This window comes from Trichosurus vulpecula, chromosome 1, assembly GCF_011100635.1.
Source record: "Trichosurus vulpecula isolate mTriVul1 chromosome 1, mTriVul1.pri, whole genome shotgun sequence".
Taxonomy (NCBI): domain Eukaryota; kingdom Metazoa; phylum Chordata; class Mammalia; order Diprotodontia; family Phalangeridae; genus Trichosurus; species Trichosurus vulpecula.
Window position 1 is genome coordinate 52,191,053 of NC_050573.1, and position 25,137 is coordinate 52,216,189.

A 25,137-nucleotide genomic window follows, 5' to 3' on the forward strand; every position below is an offset into this window, starting at 1 on the left:
TCATGAAGACATAAAATAGAATGTGAAATTTGGGAAACGGGTGGTAGGTTGCTTCGGCTAGGTTATGTGAAGGGAAAGAATATAAAATAAATGTAGAAAGGTAGATAGGAACTGATAAGTGTGGGCTCTAGAGTTCATCCTAGAGGCAAAGGGAACCATTGAAGATTGCGAGTGTCATGTTTAGTTCTGTTCTTTGGAATATGAATTTGGCAGCTGTGGGGAGGATCGATTAAAGAGGAGAGAGTTTGGAAGTAGGGAGACCAATTAGATGGCTGTTGTAAGAGTCTTGATGGATATGAGAGAGATTGTATAGGTAGGTTCAGTCTGACTTGACAATTGATTTGGATGTGAGAGATGAGAAAAGGGAAAGAGTCTAGGGTGAGTCAAAAGTTGTGGACCTAGTTGGGTTATTGGAAGAATGAAAATATTCTCAGTAGGAACAGGTAAGTTTGAGAAGGGATACATTCTGAGGGAAAGATGATAAATTCTATCTTGCATTTGTTGAGTTTGAGATGCTTGTGGGACATCTAGGTGGAAATGTCTAGCAGGCAGTTGGTAAGGTGGAACTGTAGTCCAGAGGAGAAATTAAGTCCTGCTATATAATTATGGGAGTCATCTGTGTAGAAATAATTGAATTCATGGAATTGCTAAAGTCACTTAGAGAAAAGGGCCCATAAAGGAGCCTTGGGAGATACCCACATTTAATTAATAGGAGATGGAAGATAGATAGATAGATGGATAAGAGAGCAGGCCCTAGGGCTGAGTCCTCTTGAGGTGGGCAGTGCAGCTGGTGGTCATGTGATTTTAAAATTTTCTTTAAACATTTTTTCAATTAAAAATCTTATTTTCTGCTCTTCCCCCCTTCACCTTTCTCTTTAGAAAAAGAAAAACAAAGACTTTGTAACAAATATTCCTAGGCAAGCAAAATAAATTCCTTACATTGGCTGTGTCCAAAAAATATGTCTCATTCTGCATCCTGAGTTCATCACCTGTGTGTCGGGTAAGTAGCAGAATGCTTCAGCATCTCCTCTAGAATCATGGTTGGTCATTGAGTTGATGATCATAGGATTTAGAGCTCAAAGAGACCTTAGAAATCGACTAGTGCAAGTTCTTTATTTTATAGATGAGGAAACTGAAGCCCAGAGAGGTTGGTTAAATCTTTTGCCCAAGGCTATATAAGTGATAAATAGCAGAGATGGAATTTGAAACCAGGCCCTCTGACCCCAAATCTAGCATTTTTTTCCCCTACTGTACCACTGTGCCTTGTTTGAGTTAACAAAGGGACTGAGAAGGAGCTGTCATGCAGGTAGAGGAGAACCAAAAGAGACCAGTGTTATGAAAGCCAAGGGAGGAACTAAGTATGGGGGAGGGGAGGGGATGGTCAGAAGGGTCAGAAACCATAGAGAGGTTTGGTAAAATGGGGACTGAGAAAGACCATTGGATTTAGCATTGAAGCAATCATTGTGAACCTTTGAGAAAGTACTTTCAGCCAGAGTTGGGGGTGAGGTGGGGTGGGGTGGGGGGCGCTGAAAGTGAGCTGGGAGGCAATTAGTTTAGCTGATTTCCTAGGAGTTTGTTGGTGGCTAGGAGGAGAGGTGTAGAATGATAGCCTGAGGGCATGACAAGGATAGTTGAAAGTTTATTAAGGATAGGGAGCCTTGGGGCTGTTTATGGGAAACAGGGAAGAGCCAGTGGCAGCCAGAGAATGCAGTGTGGATAGAGTGCTGGACCTGGAGTCAGGAAGACCTGAGTTCAAATTTGACCTCACACACTAACTGTGTGACCTTGGGCAAATCGCTTAACCTCTAACCCACTTTCCTTCACTGTTAAATGGGGATGATACTAGTACCTACCTCTCAGGGTTGTTACGAGGATCAGATGAATTACTTGTATAACACTTAGCGCAGTGCCTGGCATGCAGTCGGTGCTTAATAAATGCTTGTTCACTTTCCCTTTTACCCCCCCTCAATGGATAAGGAGATTGAAGATGAAAGACAATGAAGGCATTATTGAGAGAACGAGATCGAAGAAGAAAAAGGGGATGGGATCAAGGGCACAAGTAGAGAGGTTGATCTTGACAGGAAGGACCACCTCTCCCCCAGAGTTTGAAGCCAAGCAGGTGAGAACGGGGACGATGTAGAGGGACTTCAAGGTGTGGAGAAGGGGAGACAGTGCCCACTGGTGGCTTCTTGTTTCCTCTGCGAGATAATAATAATGATAGCTAGCATTTGTAGAGCGCTTTATAGTTTACAGAGCACTTCACAAATATTATCTTGTAAAACCTACCTGGGAGGCAGGTGCTGTTATTATCCCCATTTTACAGATGAGGAGAGTCAGACAGAGACTAAGTGACTTGCCCAGGGTCATGTGGCTAGTAAGTGTGTGAGGCCAGATTTGAACTCAGGTCTTCCTGACTCTGGGTCCAGTGTTCTATCCACTGTATCACCTATCTGCTTAGTAGAAGTGAAGTAGGAAATGAGGTCGTAGGATCGTAGATCCTCTTCTGAGAGTGAAAGGGTAGAGAATACTATATAACCACTGTGGGGAATGGGGTCAATAAGGGAAGAATAAAATGATTACCATGTAGCGGTGAGGAACCCTTTAAGGTGAAATCCCATTGTTTTGCAGTGGACCTAGTCTGGGAGATTGTGTGCATTTGTCCAGCAGATTTCAGCAGTGCTGGAATGCCCTAGTAGAGCAACTAGATGGTGGGGGTAGTTTAGTTTGAGGGTTTGATTTCCTTTTCTTCTCTTCTTTAGTTGACCCAGATCTGTGACTGTGCCACTTTGACTGAAACACTTTTCCAGGTCTTCTTATTTCCCTAATTGTGCTCATGTACTTACTTTTGCATAACTTTCTCTCCATTCAGATAACACTTCACTAACATAAGTTAACCATTAGGTGTTCAGTGTGTGCAGTGTAGAGTGTTCAGCACTGGGGAAGATAGTGTCTGGATGCTACATGGTCCTTATCCTTATGGTGCTCCTAGTCTAGTAAGGGGATAAAAGGAAAAAACAGATAACCATAATGGATATTACATGATAAGTATATTAAAAAACAAAGTGTTGTGTGAAGTCTGATAGTGAAGATAATAACTGACTAAGGGGAATCAGGAAAGGCTTCATGGAGGGGGTAGCAATTCAATTAATTTTTAAAGTTTGGGTTAGGAGTTTAATACCCAAAAGGCAGTAGAGAAGACATCCCAGGCCTGAGAAACAACATTGAATAAAGGCTTGGAGGCTGGAGAGGTGTACAAGACATACGTATTTGGGGGTCAGAATAGTTTAGTTGGAACAGGAATTCTTAATCTTTTGGTGTGTATCATTGAATTTCTTTGGCAGTCGGATGAAGCTCATCAACCCTTTCTCAGAATAATATTTTTAAATGCATAAGATAAAATACACAGGATTACAAAGGAAATCAACTATTAAAATATGTTATCAAAATATTAAACTAATTTGTAATCTAGGAATATGTGTTTTATTAATACATCAAAATAAGAATGCATTTAAAATATAGGCAAGTTAAAGTTAAATATTATTTTCTAAAGACATATCAGTGTTTGGAGGCTGTTGTTTAGGTTAAATAAGAACATTAAACTGGAGTGGTCTTTGGCAAGGTTATATTTTCAGTCATGGTGAAAGTATCTGTGATTCCTGTTGGAAGACAGAGGCACAAATACAACTGATGTTACCATGGTTTGTTACCCACTTTTACCGTTGAAGAACATGCTAAATTTCAATTAGAATTTAGTGAAAATAAAGATGTAACTTTTTTCCCATCCCTTAAATCTGACCATGGTTTTCCTGGGAGGTCTTTGGGCCCCAAATTAAGGACACCTAAGCTAGTAGGCATTAATAGAGTGCCTCAGGAAAGTGAGATAAGGCTGAAAAAGCAGGAAGTTGCCAAGCTGTAGAGGGTATTGAATGCTGTCAGTAACCTTTTTTTCTTCTTTTCTTTTCCTTCTCTTTTCCCCCCTGAATTATCCCTTATGACTGGTACCAGTTCCCACATTCCAGATCAGTCAATTAGCAAGCATTTATTAAACACCTTTTGTGTGCCAGGTACTGCTGTATGTTGGGGATACAAAGCCAAAAGTGAAAGAGCCCTTGCCAAATTACATTTCTATTTCAATATGATTGGTTTCTTCCTTTGTGTATGCATTTGAAAATATTCTTGTGAGAAGGAGCTGTAGGCTTCATCAGACTTGACTGCCAGAGGGGTCCAGGATATAAAAAAGATAAGAACTCCTACTTTAGGAAGAATAAGGAAGGCATAGGAAGGGATTACAGTGAAACTGCCCATTATCCATGTTTTTAAAAGCACTGTTATGGTGGCAAGGAAGCTAAAGATTCAAATCCAGAAGAAGAGGATGATTCCACTATGTCTGATCAAAACCTTAGTGAAAAACACAGTTTAGACACAAACTCAACTAAGAATGCCTGGAAGGGACAAAGTAAGATTTTTTTTTAAAGAGTTAAAATGTTCTTATAAATAGAATGAGAGCACTTGAAGAAAAAATTGCAAGAGAAATGAGAATTATGAAAGAAAGACTTGAAAGGAAATTAACAGCTTAGAACAAGAGATACAAAACTTTGCCTAAGCAGTAAACTCCCTGAAAATTAGAATGGACCAAATAGAAGCCAGTGAATTAGTGAGGCAACAAGAAAAAACAAAGTCAGAAGGCCAAAAAAAAAAAAAGAATTAAATCTAAGTTATTTCATAGCAAAAACAATTGACCTAGAAAACAGATTGAGAAGAAAAAACTTAAGAATCAGTGGACTACATGAATGCCATAACCCAAAAAAGACCTCATATTTCAAGAAATCTTAAGACAACTGTGTAGATCTTTTAGAACCAGAGGTCAAAGTAGTAATAGAAAAAATGTAACTCTTGAAAGAAATTCTAAAATGTAAACTCCCAGAAATATCATCACCAAAATCCAGTGTTTTGAGGTAAAAGAAAAAATATTGCAAGCAGCTAGAAAGAAAGAAATCAATCAGTAAGGCATCAAAGTGAGAATCACGCGTGAGTTGGTACACAGCACTATAAAGGGGCAGAGAGCTTGGAATTTAATATTCCAGAGGCAAAGGATATGTATGGGCTTGCAGCTAAGTATAACTTACCCAGCAAAACTCAGGAAGGGGGAAGAAATGGACTTGTAATGAAATAGAAGGTTTTCAAGTATTCCTGATGGAAAGACCAGAGCTGTGCAGAAACTATGAAATTCAATCACAGCAGTGAAGAGAAACAATAAAAGTTAAACATGAATAAACAGTGACAAAGGACTAAACAAAGATAAACTGCTTACATTTAAATATGGGGAAACGTGTTTCCTCTGAACTCTAACATCAAGGGTTATAGAGGGAGTCCAGTTGGACAACGCCTGGAAGTGGTTCTGTTATGTCTTGATGATCTTAAGAGAAAAATGGAAAGAAGGGAATGAAATACATGATGAAAGGGGAGGGAAGGGAAGCTATAATCAGGGTATGAAAGTAGATATCAATAAAGATTATGAGGAGAGGTGGGGGGAGCTGCTGACACTTGAATCTCACTCTGATCTGAACTGGTCAGAAGAAGGAAGAATTTTCACACACACACACACACACACAGAGTTGAGTACAGAAATATATTTCTTTTTTTTTTTATTGTAATTACTTTTTTATTTTTTTCTTGAGGGGGAAAGGCAGGGCAATTGGGGTTAAGCGACTTGCCCAAGGTCACACAGCTAGTAAGTGTGTCAAGTGTCTGAGACTGAATTTGAACTCAGGTCTTTCTGACTCCAGGGCCAGTGCTCTACTCACTGTGCCACCTAGCTGCCCCACAGAAATACATTTCACTCAACAGACAAATAGGGAAAGGGAAAAGGGGGGAGGAGGAGTTTAGAGTGAGGGCAAGTTAAGGATTAGTCTTAAGAAAAACTAAGGATATGCAAAAATAATTTTAGCTCTTTTTGAGGTGGCAAAGAATGGGAATACAAGGGGATGCTTACGTATTGGGAAATGGGTGTATATCTTATGATATAAATGTGATGGAGTATTATTGTGCTGAACTCTTTATCAGCATAATGACCAACATGGATTCCAGAAGACTAATGAAGGAAACATGCTACACACCTCCTGGTAAGAGAGGTGAAAGACTCAATGCAGAATGAAAAATTCTTTTTGGACATAGCCAATGTAGAAATTTGTTCTGATTGGTCATACATGTTTTAATGGGTTTTATTTTCCTTGCGTTTTCAATGGGGGTGGGAGAGAGAAGGTAGATTTTGACTGATTAAAACAAATAAAATGTTTTTTTAAAAGAGATCATTGGTAACTTTGGAGAGATCACTTTCATTTGAATGTTGAGGTTAGAAACCATATTGAAGAGAGCTAAGAAGAGAATGAAAGGAAGAAAGTGAAGGCACCAATTGTGGACAGCTTTCTTCAGGAATTTAGCTATGAAAAAGAGGGGACAACTGAGGGCTCACCATATTAATGTTGAACTTGACCCTGCATTCTTGAAGAAGGCTTCGAATATGGAATGGTGTCTGCTTTTGTGCCTTCCAGGTGTGAAGGGGCTCATCACTAGAGGATTGGCCACAGGCTGATACATTTTTTGACCATAGCAATTCATGAAACTGTTTACTGATCTTGAGGGGTTGGGGTCCGGCTTGGAGGGGTGGAACAGGGAAGAAGATTGTGATCCATGTCATTTGGGAGATAGTTATTGAATAATTTCTCCATTAGGAGGTACATATGACAACATCAGGTTGTTCATATCTTAAGGCTATTAATGAAGAGTAAGTTGAATAAAATAAAAATGTTTCCTTATATGTATGTAAGGGCTTTTAGAGTTCAACTAGTCTAGGAATTTAGTCAGTCAACAAACATTTATTAAGCCCTATTCCTATGGTTAAGGCACGGTGCTAAATATTGGGTTCACAAAGAAAGGCAAAAATGTTGTCCGTACTCTGAAGGAATTCATATTCTAATGAGGGAGACAACATGCAAGCAACTATTTACATACAATTTATATATAGTGTAAAGAGGAGGTAATCTCAGAGAGGAGTCACTTAGTAACAGCTGAGGGGACCAAGAAAGGCCTCTTGCAGATGGTAGGATTTGAGCTGAGTCTTGAAGGAAGCAAGTAGAGATGAGGAGTGAGTGCATTCTAAGCTTGGAGGATGTCTATTAAAAGGCATAGAGTCAGGAGATGGAGTGTTGTATTTAAGGAACTATAAAAAGGCATATATTGCTAGATGGTAAAGCATGTAAATGAGAATAAAATGTAAGAAGACTAGAAGTGTAGGAAGGGGCTAGGTTGTGACAGGCTTTAATAGCCAAATAGGATTTTATATGTGATCCTGGAAGTTATAATAGGGAGCTACTAGGGTTTATTGAATTGGGGAGTGATATGGTCAGACTTGCATGTTAGGAAGATCAATTTGACAGCTGAGTGAAGGATGAATTAGAGTGGAGAGAGACTTGAAGTAGGGAGACCAACCAGAAGGCTATTTCAGTAATCTTGGTGTGAGGTGATGGGGGCCTGCTTTAGGGTAACCATTGTATAAGTGGACACAAGACTTCTAAGCCTTTTTTGTGTAATGACCTCTGCCATTCCAGTGAAACCTGTGGACTCCTCAGAATAATGTTTTCAGATGCATAAAATAAAATGCATAGGATTACAAAGGAAACCAATAATATTGAAATAAAGAAGTAATTTTTTTTCCCATTCAAGTTCATGGGTCCTTTGAAATCTCTCCATGAGGACCCCAGGTTAAGAACCCCTGATCTTTATTTCATTTTATAGAGAAAGAAGCTGAAGGTGAGAGCCAGAATTTAAGCCCAGGTCATCTGACTACAAATCCATTGCCTTTTCTACTATATGGTGATAGCTTCTCACTTTCTCATTCTCTTTCTCCAAAATGAAAACAGAAATGGCCCCTTAGAGAATTAATGACTGTGATTAACAGTACTTTAGGATTAAAGGACAACCCTTTGAGATTGGTAGTATAAGCATTGTTATCACTTTTATTTTTGAGGAAACTGAGGCTCAGAAGGTAACTTGTTTAAGGTCAGACAGCTAGTAAGTGTTCATATGGGGATTTGAAGCCAAGTCTTCCTGATTTAGATTCCAGTGCCTTTCCCACTGTACCATTCTATTTCATTTCTTGTGAGTTATAACAGATGATTTAGATAATTCTAATTCAAGGTAGCTAGGTGGCTCATTGGATAGAGTCCTGGCCTCAGACACTTACCAGCTGTGTGACCCTGGGCAAGTTACTTAACCTTTGCCTTAATCTACTGGGAAAAGGAAATGCCAGGCCCCTCCATTATCTTTGCCAAGAAAACCCTATGGACAGCATTGGTGTGATATGGTCGATGGGGTCATGAGGAGTCAGATACAATTGAACAACACCAACAAGTCCTTAAAATGAAATTAAGTAAAATATTTTAAAAATGCCATTCCTGGTAAAGATTGTCTGTGTTGGACTTCAGAAAAAATACCCATTGGCAGCTAGTGAAAAGGCTGGGGTGAAGAATCCATAAGTTCTGGGCTCTTCAGCCCAGCAGACAGTAGTCTCACTATAAGATTAGAGTTAGGATTTTGCTAAGACCTAGAACCTTGGGGTTCACAAGATCATAGATTTTGAGGTGAAAGGGACCCTATTAGAGATCATTTAATCCAGTGCTTTCATTTTATAGAAGGCAACTAAGAGAGTGTGGTCATACAACTAAACAGAAGTAAAAATTTGAATATAGATCTTCCAATACTCTTCTCATGATGCTTGACAGTTTATACAGTGTGTGCCTCACCTATAGCCTTGTGAGGTAGGCAGCAAAATGATTATCATTTCTCTTCTTACACATGAGCAACTAGACACATTAGATGACTTGCCTGTGGTCACACAACTAGTACCAGAACCAGTAGGGAGCTGGCTGACTCTAAGTCCAATAGTCTTTCCACTGCAGTGAGTCATAAGTTCTCTCAAGTCTAGCTCTGAAGTTGTCACATGCACAGGCGAGGAGCGGTCTACACCATGAGGCCCATTCAGCCTCTGAAAGGTGCCCGTCTTGGTCCTTCCTGATGGCCATCTCTTCTACTTGTCCAGTTCAGCCCACTCTGCTGCATAGTGGCTAGTTGTGGTTTCATAGATCGGTGGTTATAAAGGACTTGAGAGGCTGTCTAGTCCACCTCCTTTTTTTTACAGATGAAGAAACTGAGGCACAGGGAACATAAGTGACTGGCCTAAGATCACCCAAGTTATAAGTGTCAGGGCAGGATCTGAAATCAGGTCTTCTGACTCCAGAGTCAGTATTCTTTGTATTGTGCCATGTCCTCAGCTTTGATTCAGTAAGACTTAGATTCACATCCCAATGTTGACATTTACTAATTTGTGATGGAGGATAAATCACAACTTCTCTGACCCTGAGTGTATTTATTTGTAAATTGGTTATACTAATTGCTTGTGTTATCTAGCCCCCAATCTTGTATATAAAGTGCTTTACAAACTTTAAAGTATTATATTGTCATTTAGAGGTAGAGGAGGACTTTAAGGTTATCTAATCTACATCTCTTCTCCCTTTTATTGGTGGGGAAATGAGGCCCCCCCCCCCTTTAAATGCATCTTTAGTAGTCAATAATCATTAAGCACCTACTATATGCCTGGGGCTAGGGATACAAATGCAAAGTGAAAAGTCTTTGTCTTCCTAGAGTTTACAGTCTAGTGGGGGAAGACAACATCTACATATGTGGGTGTATACAAAATAGAATGTGCTTTTTTTTGGGAATGCAGTTGGCTGGGGGTGGGGGAGGTGGGGAGAATCCAGAAAGGCCTCCTGTAGAAGGTGGCAATTGAGTTGCACCTGGATGGAAACTAGGGCTTATAGGCATGAGGGACAGCCAGTGAAAAGGCAGGAAGTGATGTCCTGGGTATGCGGGACAGCAAGAAGACCAGTTTACCTGGACCATAATGTACATGGAGGGGAGTAGTGTGCAGAAGGCTAGAAAGTGTCGTTGGGGCCAGGCTGGGAAGGATTTTAATACTGAATAACATATAATTTATATACTATCCTATAGGATAGGTTACTGAGTAGGGTTGTTACTGGTCAGATTTGTATTTTAGGAAAATCAGATTGGCAGCTGTGTGAAGGATGGATTGAAATGGGGAGTGACTTGAGACAATGAGACTAATTAGGAGGTGGTTACATTAGTCTAGGACCCAGGGCTTCTTAAACTTTTTCTGCTTTCAACCCCTTCAGCACTTCAACCCCACAGTTTAAGAAGAGCTAGAGGTGAAAGGTGATGCAGGCTTGAAATAGAAGGGTGGTTGTGTAAGTGTAGAGAAAGAGAAGGACATGAGAGATAATGTAGATTGTAGACAGAAATAACGTTTGGGAACTGAGTGCATATGTTGGAGGAGTAGGAATGAGACTCAAGGACTACAAGCTTCTGACTCCAAATCCTAACTCTTTCCTCTGTCAGTTATTGTTATTTCAAAGTCTAACTTTAGTCCAAACTTCCACTAGAAGCTTATTACCAGTTGTTATATGGGATTCACACACACCCACCCACACACCCACCCACCCCTCTCTCTCCCTCCCACCTCCATGGACATGGAAATAGCCTTAGTGAATCAAACTGGACTTTATAATGGTATTTGTTCAAATATTCTTTATCCACAGACCTTGAACACAGCCTGAAATTGAGGGACTTAACAAATACCTGATGGGTTAAATAGACTTTCTTGAACCAGATGGGACTTTAATCACATTAGATCAGTAAGGAATATTTGGTCTAGATTCCAAATAATCACTGTAAATGAATGTTTGGAAGACGATTTCTTTGCAAATTGGTATGTGTTCTCTTTCCAGTGCTTGCTTATTTATTCTAAGTTTCTGCAACATCACCAGTGAAGCTAATTTTCCTTGCATTTTACTAAAGCTGTGGAAGTAGTCAGCATATATCATGTAAGCCTAATATTGGGGAACTTTTTTATGACACGTCCATTTACTTTGACACAGTTTTCCTCCCAAATGACCATTAGAACAGTCCCTGATAATGCCGTCTAACATTCCTTTACTGAGTTCTGTGGAAAGACTTGTGAGAGAGTTGGTTAATTTCTTCCTGTTTTTTTAGAGCTGAAACATGTTTGTTGGAAACATTGCAGTTTAGACAATATCAGCCTTTCTGTAGCACTAACAGTGACATCTTTGGCTAAGAGGTGGATCTGATGAGCTCCACAGCTGGGGCTATTTTTAATTAGCTGGGAGCTTCCTCAGGATTTCTCCTCATTCTGGATCAGATTCCAGCACATTCTTTCATAGTGGTTCTCCAAAGTATTACAAATTCTTTTCAGTTTGTTATAATCTTCACGAGCTTTTTGTAAAGTAATTTCCTAGGTAGAAAGATAATTTACACTTCTGTTAATTAAATGTTTGAACTGAGGTTTTCTAATCATTACTGCCTATTAGTGAGAGAGAATGTGTTTGAATTTTGCAGGTCTGTGTGTATTACATAGTCTGTATCCTGGCATGGACCTACTTTTAGTATTATAATGGAATGGTCTTCCAGCAAGGCCAAGAATCTGGGAGAAATTAGTGATGATCACAGTAAAACTCTGAACAGGTCCTCTTTGTAAGGGTATTATTAATATTGACTTTAATTTTGAGGGGAAGAGGATTCTAGCCTGTGCTTTCTCTTCTGTGTCACCTAAGTATTTTGTCATGGTGAGGTACCCCTTTTGAGAACTCCCTCAACCAACCAACCATCCATAATTTAAGTAGAAGTCCTAGGAAATTGCCTTGGGCACATAGAGGTTAAATAACTTGCTCAGGTTCTCTTACTTGTTAAGTCAGAGGAAGCATTTGAACCCAGATCTTCATAACTAAGCCCTGCACAGCATCTACTATGCCAGACTTCCTCTCTTATGCCTCAGTACCCTGCCCAAGAGAACAGTTTATTCTTTTAGAATTTTTGCATATCTCCTTAAATAATCTGTGGTAGTTGCGGGGCTGAGTGGATAGAATGCTAGCCCTGGAGTCAGGAAGACCTGAGGTCAAATCACAGCCTCAGGTACTTATTAGCTGTGGGACCCTGGGTAAGTCACTGCACCTGTGTTTGCCTTAGTTTTCCTCGATTGTAAAATGGGGATAATAACAGTACCTGCCTCCCTCAGTTGTTGTGAGCCAAATGAGTTAATTGTAAAGCTCTTTGCATTGTGCCTGGCACATCCTATGTACTCTAAATGCTAGCTGTCGTCATCATCATCATCATCATTATTATCATTCATCTATTAATACCATAGTCTAGTGGAAAGAACACTTAATTCAGGGTCTGAAGACCTGGGTTTGTTTGAAGCTTTTTAGCTTTCATCCTGCTTCTCTCTCCACTATAGGGCCCTACCTCTCCTCAGCTGTAACTCTTAAAATAAGGAGATTACACCTGGTGATCTCTAAGGACTTTCAGGTCTCACAGCCTAGGAATCTTAAATCGGATTATTAAATCCATTGCCCTTTTCCAAGTTCTCAGGTTCTTGAACTCAGTAGCACTTGACCATATACTCTTCTTAGATACTTCTCTTCCCTGGTGTTTCACATACTGTTCTCTATGGTTGCTCATCCTTCTTTGTCTGACTTCCTCTTTCTTAGTCCCCTTTGCTGGATCATCGTCTGTCTCGTCCTGGCCCCAGCCATGGGTTTACTTGAGAGTTTAGTTCTGAGCCCTTGTGGTGATCTTGTCCCATCATCCACTGTGGGTTCAGTTATCACTATGAAGATTACTTCTAAAACTACCTATCCAGTCCTAATCTCTCTACTGAGTTCTGCATCATCAACTGTCTGCTACATCTGGATCCCCCATAGATATTTCAAACTCATTGTGACTAAAATGGAACTCATTCTCTCTTAACTAAAACCCATTTCTCTTCCTAACTTCTCTATTCCTGTCAAAGGCATCACCATTCTTCCAGTTTCTTAGATTCATAACTTCAGAGTTTTATTAAACTCATCCCCCTTTCTCATTCCTATTCATTTAGTTGCCAAATCTTGGCAATTCTCTCTTCACAACATCTCTCACACCCTTTCCCTTCTCTCTACCCACCCACACAAACATTACCCTTGTTCAGGTCCTTAATTACTCTCTTGCCTGGGCTATTTTAATAGCCTTCTAATTGGTCTCCCTACATACTATTGCCAAAATAATTTTCCTAAAGCACAGGTCTGATCATGTCATTTCCTTGCCCAGGAAGTATCAGTGCCTTCTTGTTGCCTCTAGAATAAAATACAATTTCTTCTGTTTGATATTTAAAGTCCTTAACGATGTGAGTCTGAGGAAGGCAGTAGGACAGAATCAGTAGATAAAAAGAAATATGAGAAAGGGGATGATGGAGGCCTCAATCTACTAGACAAGACAGGGAGCATAGGATTAAGAGTAAAGCAGTTATAAATTAGGTTCTAAAGAGCCTGGCCTTGCAGGGGAGAAGGGCTACTTCTGAATCAGAGACTGGAATAGAAGAGGAGGAGCAAGTGAGGGAGGAGAGCTGAATATCATGAGATTGTAGAGAAGGGGATAAAAGAGAGCGCCCTGCAAGTGGCCTCTGTTTTTTCAGTGAAGCATGAGGCAGGGTCTGATAGAAGAAAAGCTTGAATCAACAAATAAGCATTTATTTAGCACTCACTGTATTCCAGGTACTATATTAGGTGCTGGGCCTATAAATACGAATATGAGATAGTCACTGTGCTCAAAGAGCACGTTCTATTTCGTAGCAATTGGAGCTATCCAAACATGAAGTGGACTGTTTTGGGAGATGGTGGATCCCCCCCATTGGAAATTCTCAGGCAGAAGTCAGATGATAACTTCCCAGCTTTATGGCAGTATTCCCCATTAACCACAGGAATCCATTTAAGCCAGAGGTATTGATGGACACTTGGCCAGACTCTAACACTGTTATCATTTGACTTTTAAGAGGAGAACAGCAGTGAGACAAGCTAGATCTCTGTACCAATACCTACTAAATTTATTTGAAGGATCTCCAAAGTTGTTAGAAACTCAGCAGGTTTGTCATTAAATATGTCATTGCTATGTCATCAAGTGGAAGCAATACCTGCAGAAACAAAGTTTATCATCTAGCTGAAACACAATAATAAAAAACATTACAGATGAAAAATCAGTCCAGGTCAAAATGACAAATCATAGCTTTTGTTTAATTTCCAAAACACTACATAGATTTGTACCTTCCCAACTAAATGTGAACAAATCAGATGTTAAAACCAAAAAACTCAAAATGGACATTAATCCAGAGATATTCAACATGGCCTCCCCAGACATCACCCATACCTTATTAGTAAGCAGACTGGAGTTTCAGGAGGAAGGAGAGAAGAGTGAGGTTCACTGAGCCTTTCATTCAGCCTTTCCCTGGGTTTTGCCTGCTGGGGCTAGATAGAACCCCAGTCTTCTGTGTCCTGATGGACCAGACAGGCAAATTGTAGATGATAGACTTTCTGCCCAAGTACTGGGGAAGGGCTTGATCATGTCATCTACTCTCATATCTAGGCTCAGGACAAACTAGGCTTCTTCCTGGTTTCCCAAATTAAGAGGAACATGAAATCTGTGCAGAAATATGTGAGCCAGAGCATGCAGCAGAAGTCCCCACCCTTCTGCTGGAAACAGTGGAGCCCTGGTGGCTCTGGAGCTCTGGGTCCCTTGGGTGGAGGGGCTGTGCTTTGTGGGGAATCTGCTGAATCTTTCTGCAGCAGGGTGGAAGCACCTGTAATGGACTGGGCTCTCACTGTAGGACATAAACTTACCAGAACATGGTGAGTTCCTCATATAAATTTTTATATAACAAGATGATTGGTGCTAGGTGGATAGTTAGGTAGATAGGTACCAATCTGGCTCCAATCTCTTTCTAAGCTGATTTCACATTACTCTGCCTACATATTCCATGTTCTAGCTAAACACTACTTGCTATTCCTCATATATGATACTCTATTCCTGCCTTTTTTGCTTTGCAGTGGTTATCTTCTATCCCTGGAATGGTTCATCTTCCTTCTTGGAAGCTCTTATTCTGTTCAAAGGGCCTTTCCTTTCTTCTCCAGTTATCAGTCTCCTCACTTACTCTGAATTTATTTTGTAAATATTTTATATTTGCTCATCTGGGTGCATGTTGTTTTCCCTCTGAATGTGAATTCCTTGCCTGCTACATGGTAGGTACTTAGTAAAAATTTTCTGAATGATTCCTTGGAGGAGAGTGCTTATTTTCATTTTTCTTTTTGTATCCTGATTAGACACTGCTTTGGACCTAATTAAATACTTCATAAACTTGCTGAATTGTTCAGTCTAAATTGTCTTAAGTCACATTTTTGTCAGGGTCAGGAAGAAAGGCACTGGGATTTCTGTCTTAGTGAATCTTAGTGAATAGATAGGAATATCTAATCAGTGTGCATTATTTATTTGCTAAGCCTAAGTATTTATTGAGAGATTAAAAGGATTGGATAGAGTATATGGAGAAGATAAAATATGTTTCTTGAATGTTTTTTTTGACTGGGAGAACAGTAGTGCCATGAAGAGGAATAGAGAATGAGCGTCACTTTTTGCTGGGCCAGAAGTGGGGAAGGAGAGGAAGGAACAGGTTGAATTGGTTATGGCATGTCACACACTTAAGTGAAGATGACCTGAAGGTATTCTGTGATGGACTTCTTTGGTCCACAGGCAAATTAGAGCCTGAAGACAATTCAAGGGTTAGGTTTGGCCACCTCTTGACGGCTGCTCCAGAGTATGAATGAAGGTGCTATAGGTACCCAGTGTTACACTTTTTCTTTCTTTAAAAAGTTTTTATTTATTTTTTAAAATTCAGTTTAATTTTATTTTCAGTTCTACACCCTCTTCCTCCCTCTACTTATTCTCTTGTCCATTGAGAAGGCAAGATATTTCTTTTTTCTAATAACCATTTCCTAAGATTCCTCTTCCTCTCTTCCTTTCCTCTAGGAGTGTGAATTTATGCTTTCATTCAATAAACTAGGCCCTTGGAAGGATATAGAGAAATAGAACATAGGATTTTTGCTCTTAAGGAGCTTATACTTTCGCTTATTAAGCACTTCTTATGTTCAAGACACTGCTGGAGCTAAAGATAGGAATGGAATAGTCTTTCCCTTCAAGGAGCTTGTAATCTAATAAGACAGCTAGGACTGAGGAACAAATAACTGCATTACAAATTACGTGTTGAGTATTCTTTAGAGATTTGGGGAAATAGGAACTCTCTTCTTGTTGGGATGAAGAGAAGAATGCTTCATGAAGAAAATAGCACCTGAATTAGACATTCAGGAATGCTCAGAATTGCCATAAGGGGATGGGGAAACTTGGTGGGGGAGGGGACAGGGATGAGAGATGGACAGATGTGTTATTTCAGTAATAAAAGGTGGCATGAGCAAAGACATAGGGGCAGAGGAGGGCAGGGTGAGTTTAGGGAGCAGATTTTCCATTGTTGGGATATAAAGTCCATGAAAGGAATTAATGAGGGAAGATCTGGAAATGTAGGTAAGAGCTAGGTGGTTGAGGTCCTTGGATGCTAGACATTTAAAAAGAATAATATTTTATTCTTTTTTCCTAATTATGTGTTAAAACAATTCTTAACTTTTTTTTAAGTTTTGAGTTCTAAATTCTTTCTCCCTCTTTCTTCCCCCTCCTCTCTGAGACAGCAGGCAATCTCATATAGGTTATGCATGTCCAATAGTAAAACATTTCCATATTAGTCGCTTTGTATAAGAAGAGGAAAGAAAAGAAAGAGCAAGGAAGAAAGAAAAAAACAGTATACTTCAGTCAGTATTCAAACAATACCAGTTCTTTGTCTGGAGGTGGATAGCATGTTTCATCATGAGTCGTTTGGATCATTGTGTTGCTGAGAATAGCTAAGTCACTCACAATTCTTCACCGCACAGTATTGTTATTACAGTGTGCAACATTCTGGTTTTTCTCCCTTTGCATCAGTCCGTGTAAGTCTTTCTAGGTTTTTCTGAAATCATCCTGCTTGTCATTTCTTATAGCACAATAATACTCTATTACAATCATATACAACAGCTTGTTGAACCATTCCCTAATTGATGGGCATCCCCTCAATTTCCAATTCTTAGCCACTTGGATGCTTGTATTAAAAAGTTTGAATTTTATTCAGTATGCAATGAGGAGTCTCAGATCTTATTTTTCTTACACTTTCTGCATTTGACACTGTTAATCACTCCTTCCTGGGCATTCTATTTTTGCTGAGTTTTTGTGACACTGCTTTTTTTTTTTCTGGTTCTCTTCTGTATCTAGCCTCAGTCTACCTTGCTGGATCATCATTTTCTCCTGTTCCCTAACCATGGATATCCTATAAGGCTCTGTTCAGGCCTCTTCTTTTTCTACCCCACCCCACCTTGGTGATCTCATCAACCTTTATGAGTTTACTTTATCATCTCCGTGCAGATGACTCTCAGATTTATGTGTCTAGCCCTAGTGTCCCCTTAGCTCCAATCCTACATCACTGACTGCCTATTGGGGAGCTCCAACTGAATGTCCCACAGGGATTTCAATGTCAATATGTCCAGAACAGAAATAGTTATCTTTTCCTGAAAACTCACCCCTCCTCCTAGCTTGCCTGTTTCTATTGAAGACTTCCAAATAGGCAGCCTAGGAATCATCTTTTGCCTCTGCCTCATCCTCTATATCTAATCACAATTACCGGATCTTGTTAGTTCTAGGTTCACATTTCCCATATCATCCTCTGCTTTCCACTCACATCGCCATCTTAATTCAAGCCCTTATCATTTCTCTCCTAGGCTACTACAGTACTCTCCTAAATTGTCTTTTTGCCTCCAATCTCTCCTCTCTAATCCATCCTTGATATGGCTGCCAAATTGATCTGCCGAGATTCTGTCACTTTCCTGCTAAAGAAGCTTCAGTGAATAAAATACACATCACAATTGGGCTTCAATTCATCTTTCCAGAGTGCTTTCACATTCTTCTCTGTATACAGTCTATATTCTAGCCCAGCTGCTTCTAGCATCCCCTTTCTTTCTCCTGTGCCTTTGTGCAGCCTATCCCCCCTGACCTCTGCCTCTCAGAATCTTTAGCTCAGTGCCATCCCTTACATTAAGCTTTTGCTGTTCTTCCCAGTTTGTCATCTCCTTCCCCTACCTTCCACTGCTCCCACAAGAATTTGTTTTATTTACTTTGCAAAAATGTTTTATTTACTGTACATGCTGTTTCCCCCAAATAGAATGTATGCTCCTTAAAGACAGAGAATGTATATCTTTGTATTTCCAGGGTCTAGTAGACAGTAGGTGTTTGATAAATGCTGAATGAATTTGACATTTCATCACCCAGGTCACCTGCCTTTGGACATTTCAGCTTATCAGGGCCTTTCTTAAAGTGTGATTTCCAGAATTAAATACTATGCTGCAAATGTAGACTAATTGGGACTGTCATCTGGACAATATGCCTCTCTTAATGTGGTCTAATCTCTTGATGTATTAGCTTTTCTGCTGCCATAACATAGTATGGCCTTATACTTAGTTTGTAGTTTAGCAGCTAAAACCCCCATATCTTTTTCAGACAAATCCAGCAATGCCTCTGCCACTTGTGAAGTTGATTTTTAGAACCCAGTACAATACTTTACATCTTTCTATTACATCTTTTCATCTTTTTGGATTTTGGCCCAATGTTGTCACCTATCAAGATCTTCTTCCATCTTGACTATAAATATGCTATCTATATATTTATCAAAGTAATTCATTATCTGGCCCGGTTGGCTTTGTAGGAGAAAGTGAGGCTGGTGACCTTGCATAGCCTTCCCTCACCCAATCAAAGTCAACTGCAAGTCATGTCATCATTTCCTGGATGTCATGATCCTCTTTGAAAATGAAGGACAAACACAGCAATAATTAAGAGTATTAAATAACACAAGGGCTTTTCATTAACTACCACTTGGGACACTCCTCTGCCTCTTTCCAGATTGATTCCCAGGTCTTTTTCAATATGAGTTTTTGTCAGAGTGAGTCTCTACCATTGTATATTTTCATGCTTGATTTTCTTTTTAGTGTAAATGAGTGGCCTTATTTTTATCCGTGTTCAATTTCTTCTTTTTAGTTTTCTCAATTTCATTCAGCCTATATTTCCAGGGTGATTTTACATTATTTTCCCCTGTAGATTCTTCTGTATGGTTTTGTTTTGATTATGATTTAAACCTATTGAGGTATTTGAAATTCCAGTTCTGTTATTCAGTGTGTATTAAGCTATCCTTTTAAATCGAACGAAATAGGATTGGGCTGATAACATTTAGGCTCCTTAAATTTACTTTTCCTTCCTTCCTTCCTTCCTTCCTTCCTTCCTTCCTTCCTTCCTTCCTTCCTTCCTTCCCTCCTTCCCTCTTTCCTTCCTTCCCTCTTTCCTTCCTTCCCTCTTTCCTTCCTTCCTTCTTTCCTTCCTTCCTTCCTATCAGGGTTAAGTAACTTGCCCAGTGTCACACAGATAGTAAGTGTCTGAGGTCAAATTCGAACTCAGGTCCTCCTGACTTCAAGGCTGGTGTTCTATCCACTGCGCCTCCTAGCTGCCCTTCTTAGATTTACTTTTGATTGGAAAGAATGTAAGATTATGTGCAGCTAACTGACAAAACAAGCAGAGTCCCCAGATTCTGGGAATAGATTTGTCATTCAGAATTTGTGTATCTTCAGATGGACTTCTGAGAATGAAGGGAGAGAAGAGCTTCTTGCCAGAAATGTTACAATTTAGTATAATTATTATCCTCTGTTCACCAGTAAACTGGAAGGTAGTACAGGGATATGTGTGATGGATGAGATTTGGGCCTGGGTACATGGCAATATTACTTCTGTCACAAGTATTATCTAGCCACTCACGTTTTTAGCCTAAAGCAACAATAGCAATTTGGAGAAGGGGAAAAATAGGGATTGTTCCACAGAGACATTCCATATTTCTTTTCAGATGGCTTGGTGTTGGAAGAGGTTTTTAATTTCATGGAGGATACCTCTTAAAAGAGTGTTGGATTTATGGTCTTAAATGTTTCTAAGTGAAAATGTACAAGTTGATTCTGCCTTAATGTACTACAGTGTGAATACATAGAACTTATTTAATTTTTTTCTTTGCAGATATTTTATAAAATGTCTAATGGTTATGAAGATCACATGGCTGAAGATTGCAGGGATGATATCGGTAGAACGAATTTAATTGTCAACTACCTCCCTCAGAACATGACACAGGATGAATTACGAAGTTTGTTTAGCAGTATTGGTGAAGTTGAATCTGCAAAACTTATTCGTGATAAAGTAGCAGGTAAAAAAATTAGGCATTTTTGTGAAAATGTATTTGTGTAAGTCATACTAAGTAGTTCCCATTAGAGAGATTTTGAATGTCTTCCTTGTATATATACTCTATTCTCCCTCCAAATACAGAGTAGGTACATTGATAAAAGTTGATTATAAAGTGAAATTATTTTAATACCAAATTTTATTTTCCATTGACGTTTGTTAGATGATTGGGAAATTGTCTCCCTGACATAACAAACTCGTGTAATCATGCATAAAAAAAGGGTGTGGGATGTGGAGCAAAATAAGAGTATCACAAAAATTTTAAAAGAGTTTCTCAAACTATGAGGAAGGAGAAAATGGCTAAAACAAGGGTGCCAGCATCATTCAAGAGAAAGGTGAGTAGAGAAGAATATAATTTCCAAGCTATATCTTACTCTCTTCTCTGTTCTTTTGGAAGAAAGTTCACATGGGAAGCTTTAGTGTCCTCTGTGAGTTGAGAAAACGATAGCACCCTCAACATGGCTGTAAAGGTTACTTTGGGTAATTTCTGGTACCAAGCCCAAGCCCCAGAGCAAACTGGAAATATGCACATGTTCCTAGGAAGGTTGTGGCTCTAAAATAAAAGACTTGTGATGAGAATAATTCTCAAGCCTGGAGGGAAACCAGGGTTATATTAAACATAAAATGAAAACATTGGACCTATTAGTTTACATATGGATCCCCCCCTTGAATATAGGCTATCTCTTTAAAACAGGACCTCTTTGAAAAGAAGAGAAATAGTCATACACTGAAAAAGAAGTGTTCCCTACCAATGCCTGAGTAGTTGATTTATCAGCAAATTTGAATTTGCAGAACTTAGAATAAAGCAACAAATAAAATTTATGCATTTTTCTAAAATGTCAGTGTGTATGTAGGAGCTTAGAACTTTAGACTTTCTTTAGCTAAGGAAGAAACTATTTTCCTTCCCTTCCTCCACTTATTTTGCTCTATGGCCAGTGCAAGCCCTAAGTCAATTAAAAGGCTTGGAAACCATATTACCCTAATGTCCTTCCTCTCTTCCTTGGCTGCTTTCATGCTTCGTAGAATCATCTCTGCAGCTATGAGCAACAACTCTAGGGTCTTTTGTCTTTAGGTAGAAAGTAAAATCCAAGTTTAGAGGAAAAGTATAAGGGAGAACTCTTGGATGTTCCTTTTTAGCATTCATCCCTAGCAGTCCTTTCCATCCTTGAGAATATGGCAAGGAGGAGCAATAGAAGAGAGACTCAGGTAGTGATATAGATGGTAACTTGGAAAGACTTTCTTACCTTGGGGCACCAGTTTACGGAGGTGTCCAGCACAGGCTTATCAAGTTTATATATGGATCGCGGGACTGTAGATTTAAAGCTGGAAGAAAGGATCTTCTAGATTAAGTCAAACCCTCTCATTTTAGAGATGAGGAGACCTCTCTGGGCTTTGGTTAAGCAACTTGTTAGCTAGGTCTGTAGTCAGTCTAATCAAAAGGGTTTTAACATGGTTAATGCAGATGTATGTTTTGCATGACTTCTTATGTGTAATGGGTATCCTATTTCTTGCCTTCTCAGTGAGTGGGGGAGGAGTAGAAGGAGGGAGAGAATTTTGAACTGAAAATTAAAAAAAAAAAGGAGGAGGCTTTAAAATAAAAAGGATGAGGGAGGAAGAAAATTACCTATGGATATTCCCTAAGCTAAATACTACAGAGAGTAGCCACAGTAAAGGAAGAAAGAAGAGACACCCAGAACTTCATAGGAGAAGAAAAAATCCAAGAAAGGAGTAGGTCATAAGATCCTTAACCTTTCTTCACCAATGCCCCAAATTTAGGCAACAAGTATGAAAACCAGTGGTCCTAACTCAGAGAGGCAAATTTAACTTCATGGGTATTACTGAGACTTAAGGGAGTGAGATACACAACTGCATTATGGCTCTGGCTGAGTCATATTGAATAGCTTCATATGAGCTACTTGTGCCTGACCTGTAGTAGAGATTTCAGAGCTTGTATTGGTCTGTTGGACACACTGTACATTGACCCTAGCATAGTGATGTATTTTGGTCTTCTTAGAGCATAAAGGACCACAACCAATTAAGTAGCTTATTCAAAAGACACAGGATAGGTAAAAAGGATAGGTGCAGTACCATTTCATACTAATAAGGTGTGTTCATGTGAGGAATCCAAGAACTGGAGGGGGAAATTACAGTAGACAACATTTGGTTGAACAATGGAATAGAAGCAGAAGCATTCTACATTGAAATGTATCCTACAGACCATTGGGACAAAGAAGGGAAAAGATAGTTTGGGAAACAGATCTGAATCCTGGCAAAGAGACATGATAAGGTATGATTGGTGTTTCATTTATCCTGTTGTCTCCTGAAGTGTCCTCTGCCAAAAGTGGAACAACCAGTAACTTCTTGTTCTGCTTTGGTGATAATTAATATACTGTCCTCCCCCCATTAGACTGGGAGCTCCTTGAGGGCAGGGACTTTTGCTTTTCTTTGTCTCTCCAGTGCTTAGCATAGTGCCTGACACAGTAGGTGCTTGATTAAATGTTTATTGACATTCACATCATTTCCTCCTTCAAAAAGTTGGGAATCAACATGGGGAAAATCATTTCTGGATCCAGTTCCTAATAACAGAGAAGACCTGGTGGCTGGGGTTAGAAATGGTGGGGACTTTGCCTGGAAGTGGTGCCTCCCTCCTAAAGTTTGTGGCAGAGAAGAAGAAGGAAGCTGAATGTTATCTGACATATGCCTTAGATTTGGGGAAATCAGATTTCAAAAGATTCAAAGACGTGTCAGGCAGGATTCCATGGCATTCCCTATTTTACAGGGAAAGCTAACCCAAGAGGAATGGGAAGCTCCTAGGAAGGAAATCCCAAAGATCCAAAGGAAAGACACAGATTCTATCGAGGAGGGAAAATGGAAGTGATCTAAAGAGGGTGTTGTGGATGAATGCACAGTTACATCACCAATAAACTTTGGCTTTTAAAATACGTGTAAAAACGATGGAAGCAAGATCAAGAGCCGGCGGGTGGCTGTGAGTTTTGAATGGTTCCATAAAAATACCAGGAGTACTATATGGGAGGATAAGCTGAAACTGGAGAAACCAACTGAGGAAGCTGTATCAGAGAAAGAAGTAGATTTCTGGCTTTGGGTGATTGAATGGTGATGGTATCTGACAACAGAAAGTCCAAGCTGTGCACTTAGTGTTTTGTTTCTGTTTTCTCTTACAAGGAAAAGTTCTTTGTAATGAGAATGAAAGAATCAAACTGGCTAACTGAGATAAATGAGGAGATAGTAAGAGTGCTTCTAGCTACCCTGAATGAATTCTAGTCACTTGGCCCAGATGAACCGCATCCTTGGGTTCTGGAAGAACTGGCCATTGTGATTGTTAAGTGCCCCTCAGTGATATGTGAAAGATCCTGGAGAATAGGCCAGACAAGGCAGAACTGGAGAAGGGAAGAAAATAGGGTCTGCAAAGTCTGGCCATTGGGGCTGACTTATTTTTGGGATAATTCTAGTGTGGAGCATTAAAGAGATGAATGGTGAATGTCCAGAAAAGGAAGTGATGATTACAAAGAACCAGCATCAGTTTGTGGAGAACAGCATGCCAGACTAACCTTATGGCCTTTTTTGACAGGGTTACTAAACTGAAAAATCAAGGGAATGTTTTGGTTAAACTTTGTTTAAACCTAGTTTTCAATCTAGTTAACCTAGATTTTAGCTACACAATTTCTGTGGGGAAAGATGGAGAGATGCAGAGTAGACAGTAGCACAGTGAGACAGATTCAGAATGTTTTGAATGGCTGGACTCTGAGTTGTCATTAATGGTTCCATGTCAGCTCAGCAAGAGGTCTCCAGGGGAGTACCAGCGGGATCTATATTAGGCCCTGCACTGTTGAACATTTGTGTTAATGACCTGACATATATATTCATATATTCAGGGGACAGAAAGCTGGCTGGATTAAGAAGAACTTAATTGACAAGAACATTGGGCTTAATTGAATTAGTTGAAGTTCAGGAGAGATAAGATAGTCTTACACTTCAGCTAAAAAGCCAAACTTCATAAATATAAAATGGGTGTCATAGACAGCAGTTTGTCTGAAAAAGAGCTGGGGGTTTTAGTGGATTGCGAGTTCAGTATGAGTTATCAGTGTGATGTGGCAGTCAGAAAAGCTAACGAATGCAACCTTGAGCCACAGAAGAGGCACAGCTTCTAGTCAGGTCCCTGCCAGCCCTAAATTTGTGGTCTTATGAAGAGCAGGGTGATGGTCCCTCAATCTTCTGTCCTGGTCAGACTACATCTGGAGTATCATGTTCCATTTGGGGTGCCACATTTACAACTGAGGAGCATCTAGAGGAGGGCGAGACAGCCAGGATGGAGGAACAATTTTTGTCTGTGGTACGTGAATTTCTGTTGAAGGAACCCAGACAAGATTGGACTCTGCAGACATGAGATCTAGGGATCAGTGAAATGAACCCCTGAAAACAGAACCAATAACAGGCAGTGCAAGTTGCAAATAGCCAAATTTAGGCTTGATATCAGGAAAAACTTGCTCACAGTGAGAGCTATTGAAAAGTAGAATGGACTTCAGAAGGGGCCATAGGATCATGGTTTGTAGCTGGAATAGACCTTAGGCCATCTGGTTCAACAGTTCGCATTTATAGTTGAAGATACAGGCCCATAAAGGTCAAGTGTCTTGCTCAAAGTCACATGGGTAATAAGTGACAGAGGTTAGATTTGAATCCAGCTCCTCTGACTTACTTTGGCTACTGTTTCTGTTGCTTCTGGGAACACTGGGAAGTTTTAAGCCATGTCTGTGGTCCTAAGAGCCAAGTTGGCTGG

The 25,137-nt window shown here is 39.8% G+C and overlaps 1 protein-coding gene across 2 annotated transcripts in view; it reads left to right on the forward strand.

Annotated features, from left to right (window-relative positions):
- ELAVL1 (ELAV like RNA binding protein 1) overlaps positions 1-25,137 on the forward strand; it is an 80,142-nt gene that overhangs the window by 9,292 nt on the left and 45,713 nt on the right. For both annotated transcript variants that reach the window (XM_036760740.1, XM_036760742.1), the window contains exon 2: positions 20,124-20,307. In XM_036760740.1, coding sequence (XP_036616635.1) covers positions 20,124-20,307 — 184 coding nt within the window. The remainder of the gene's footprint in view (positions 1-20,123; positions 20,308-25,137) is intronic.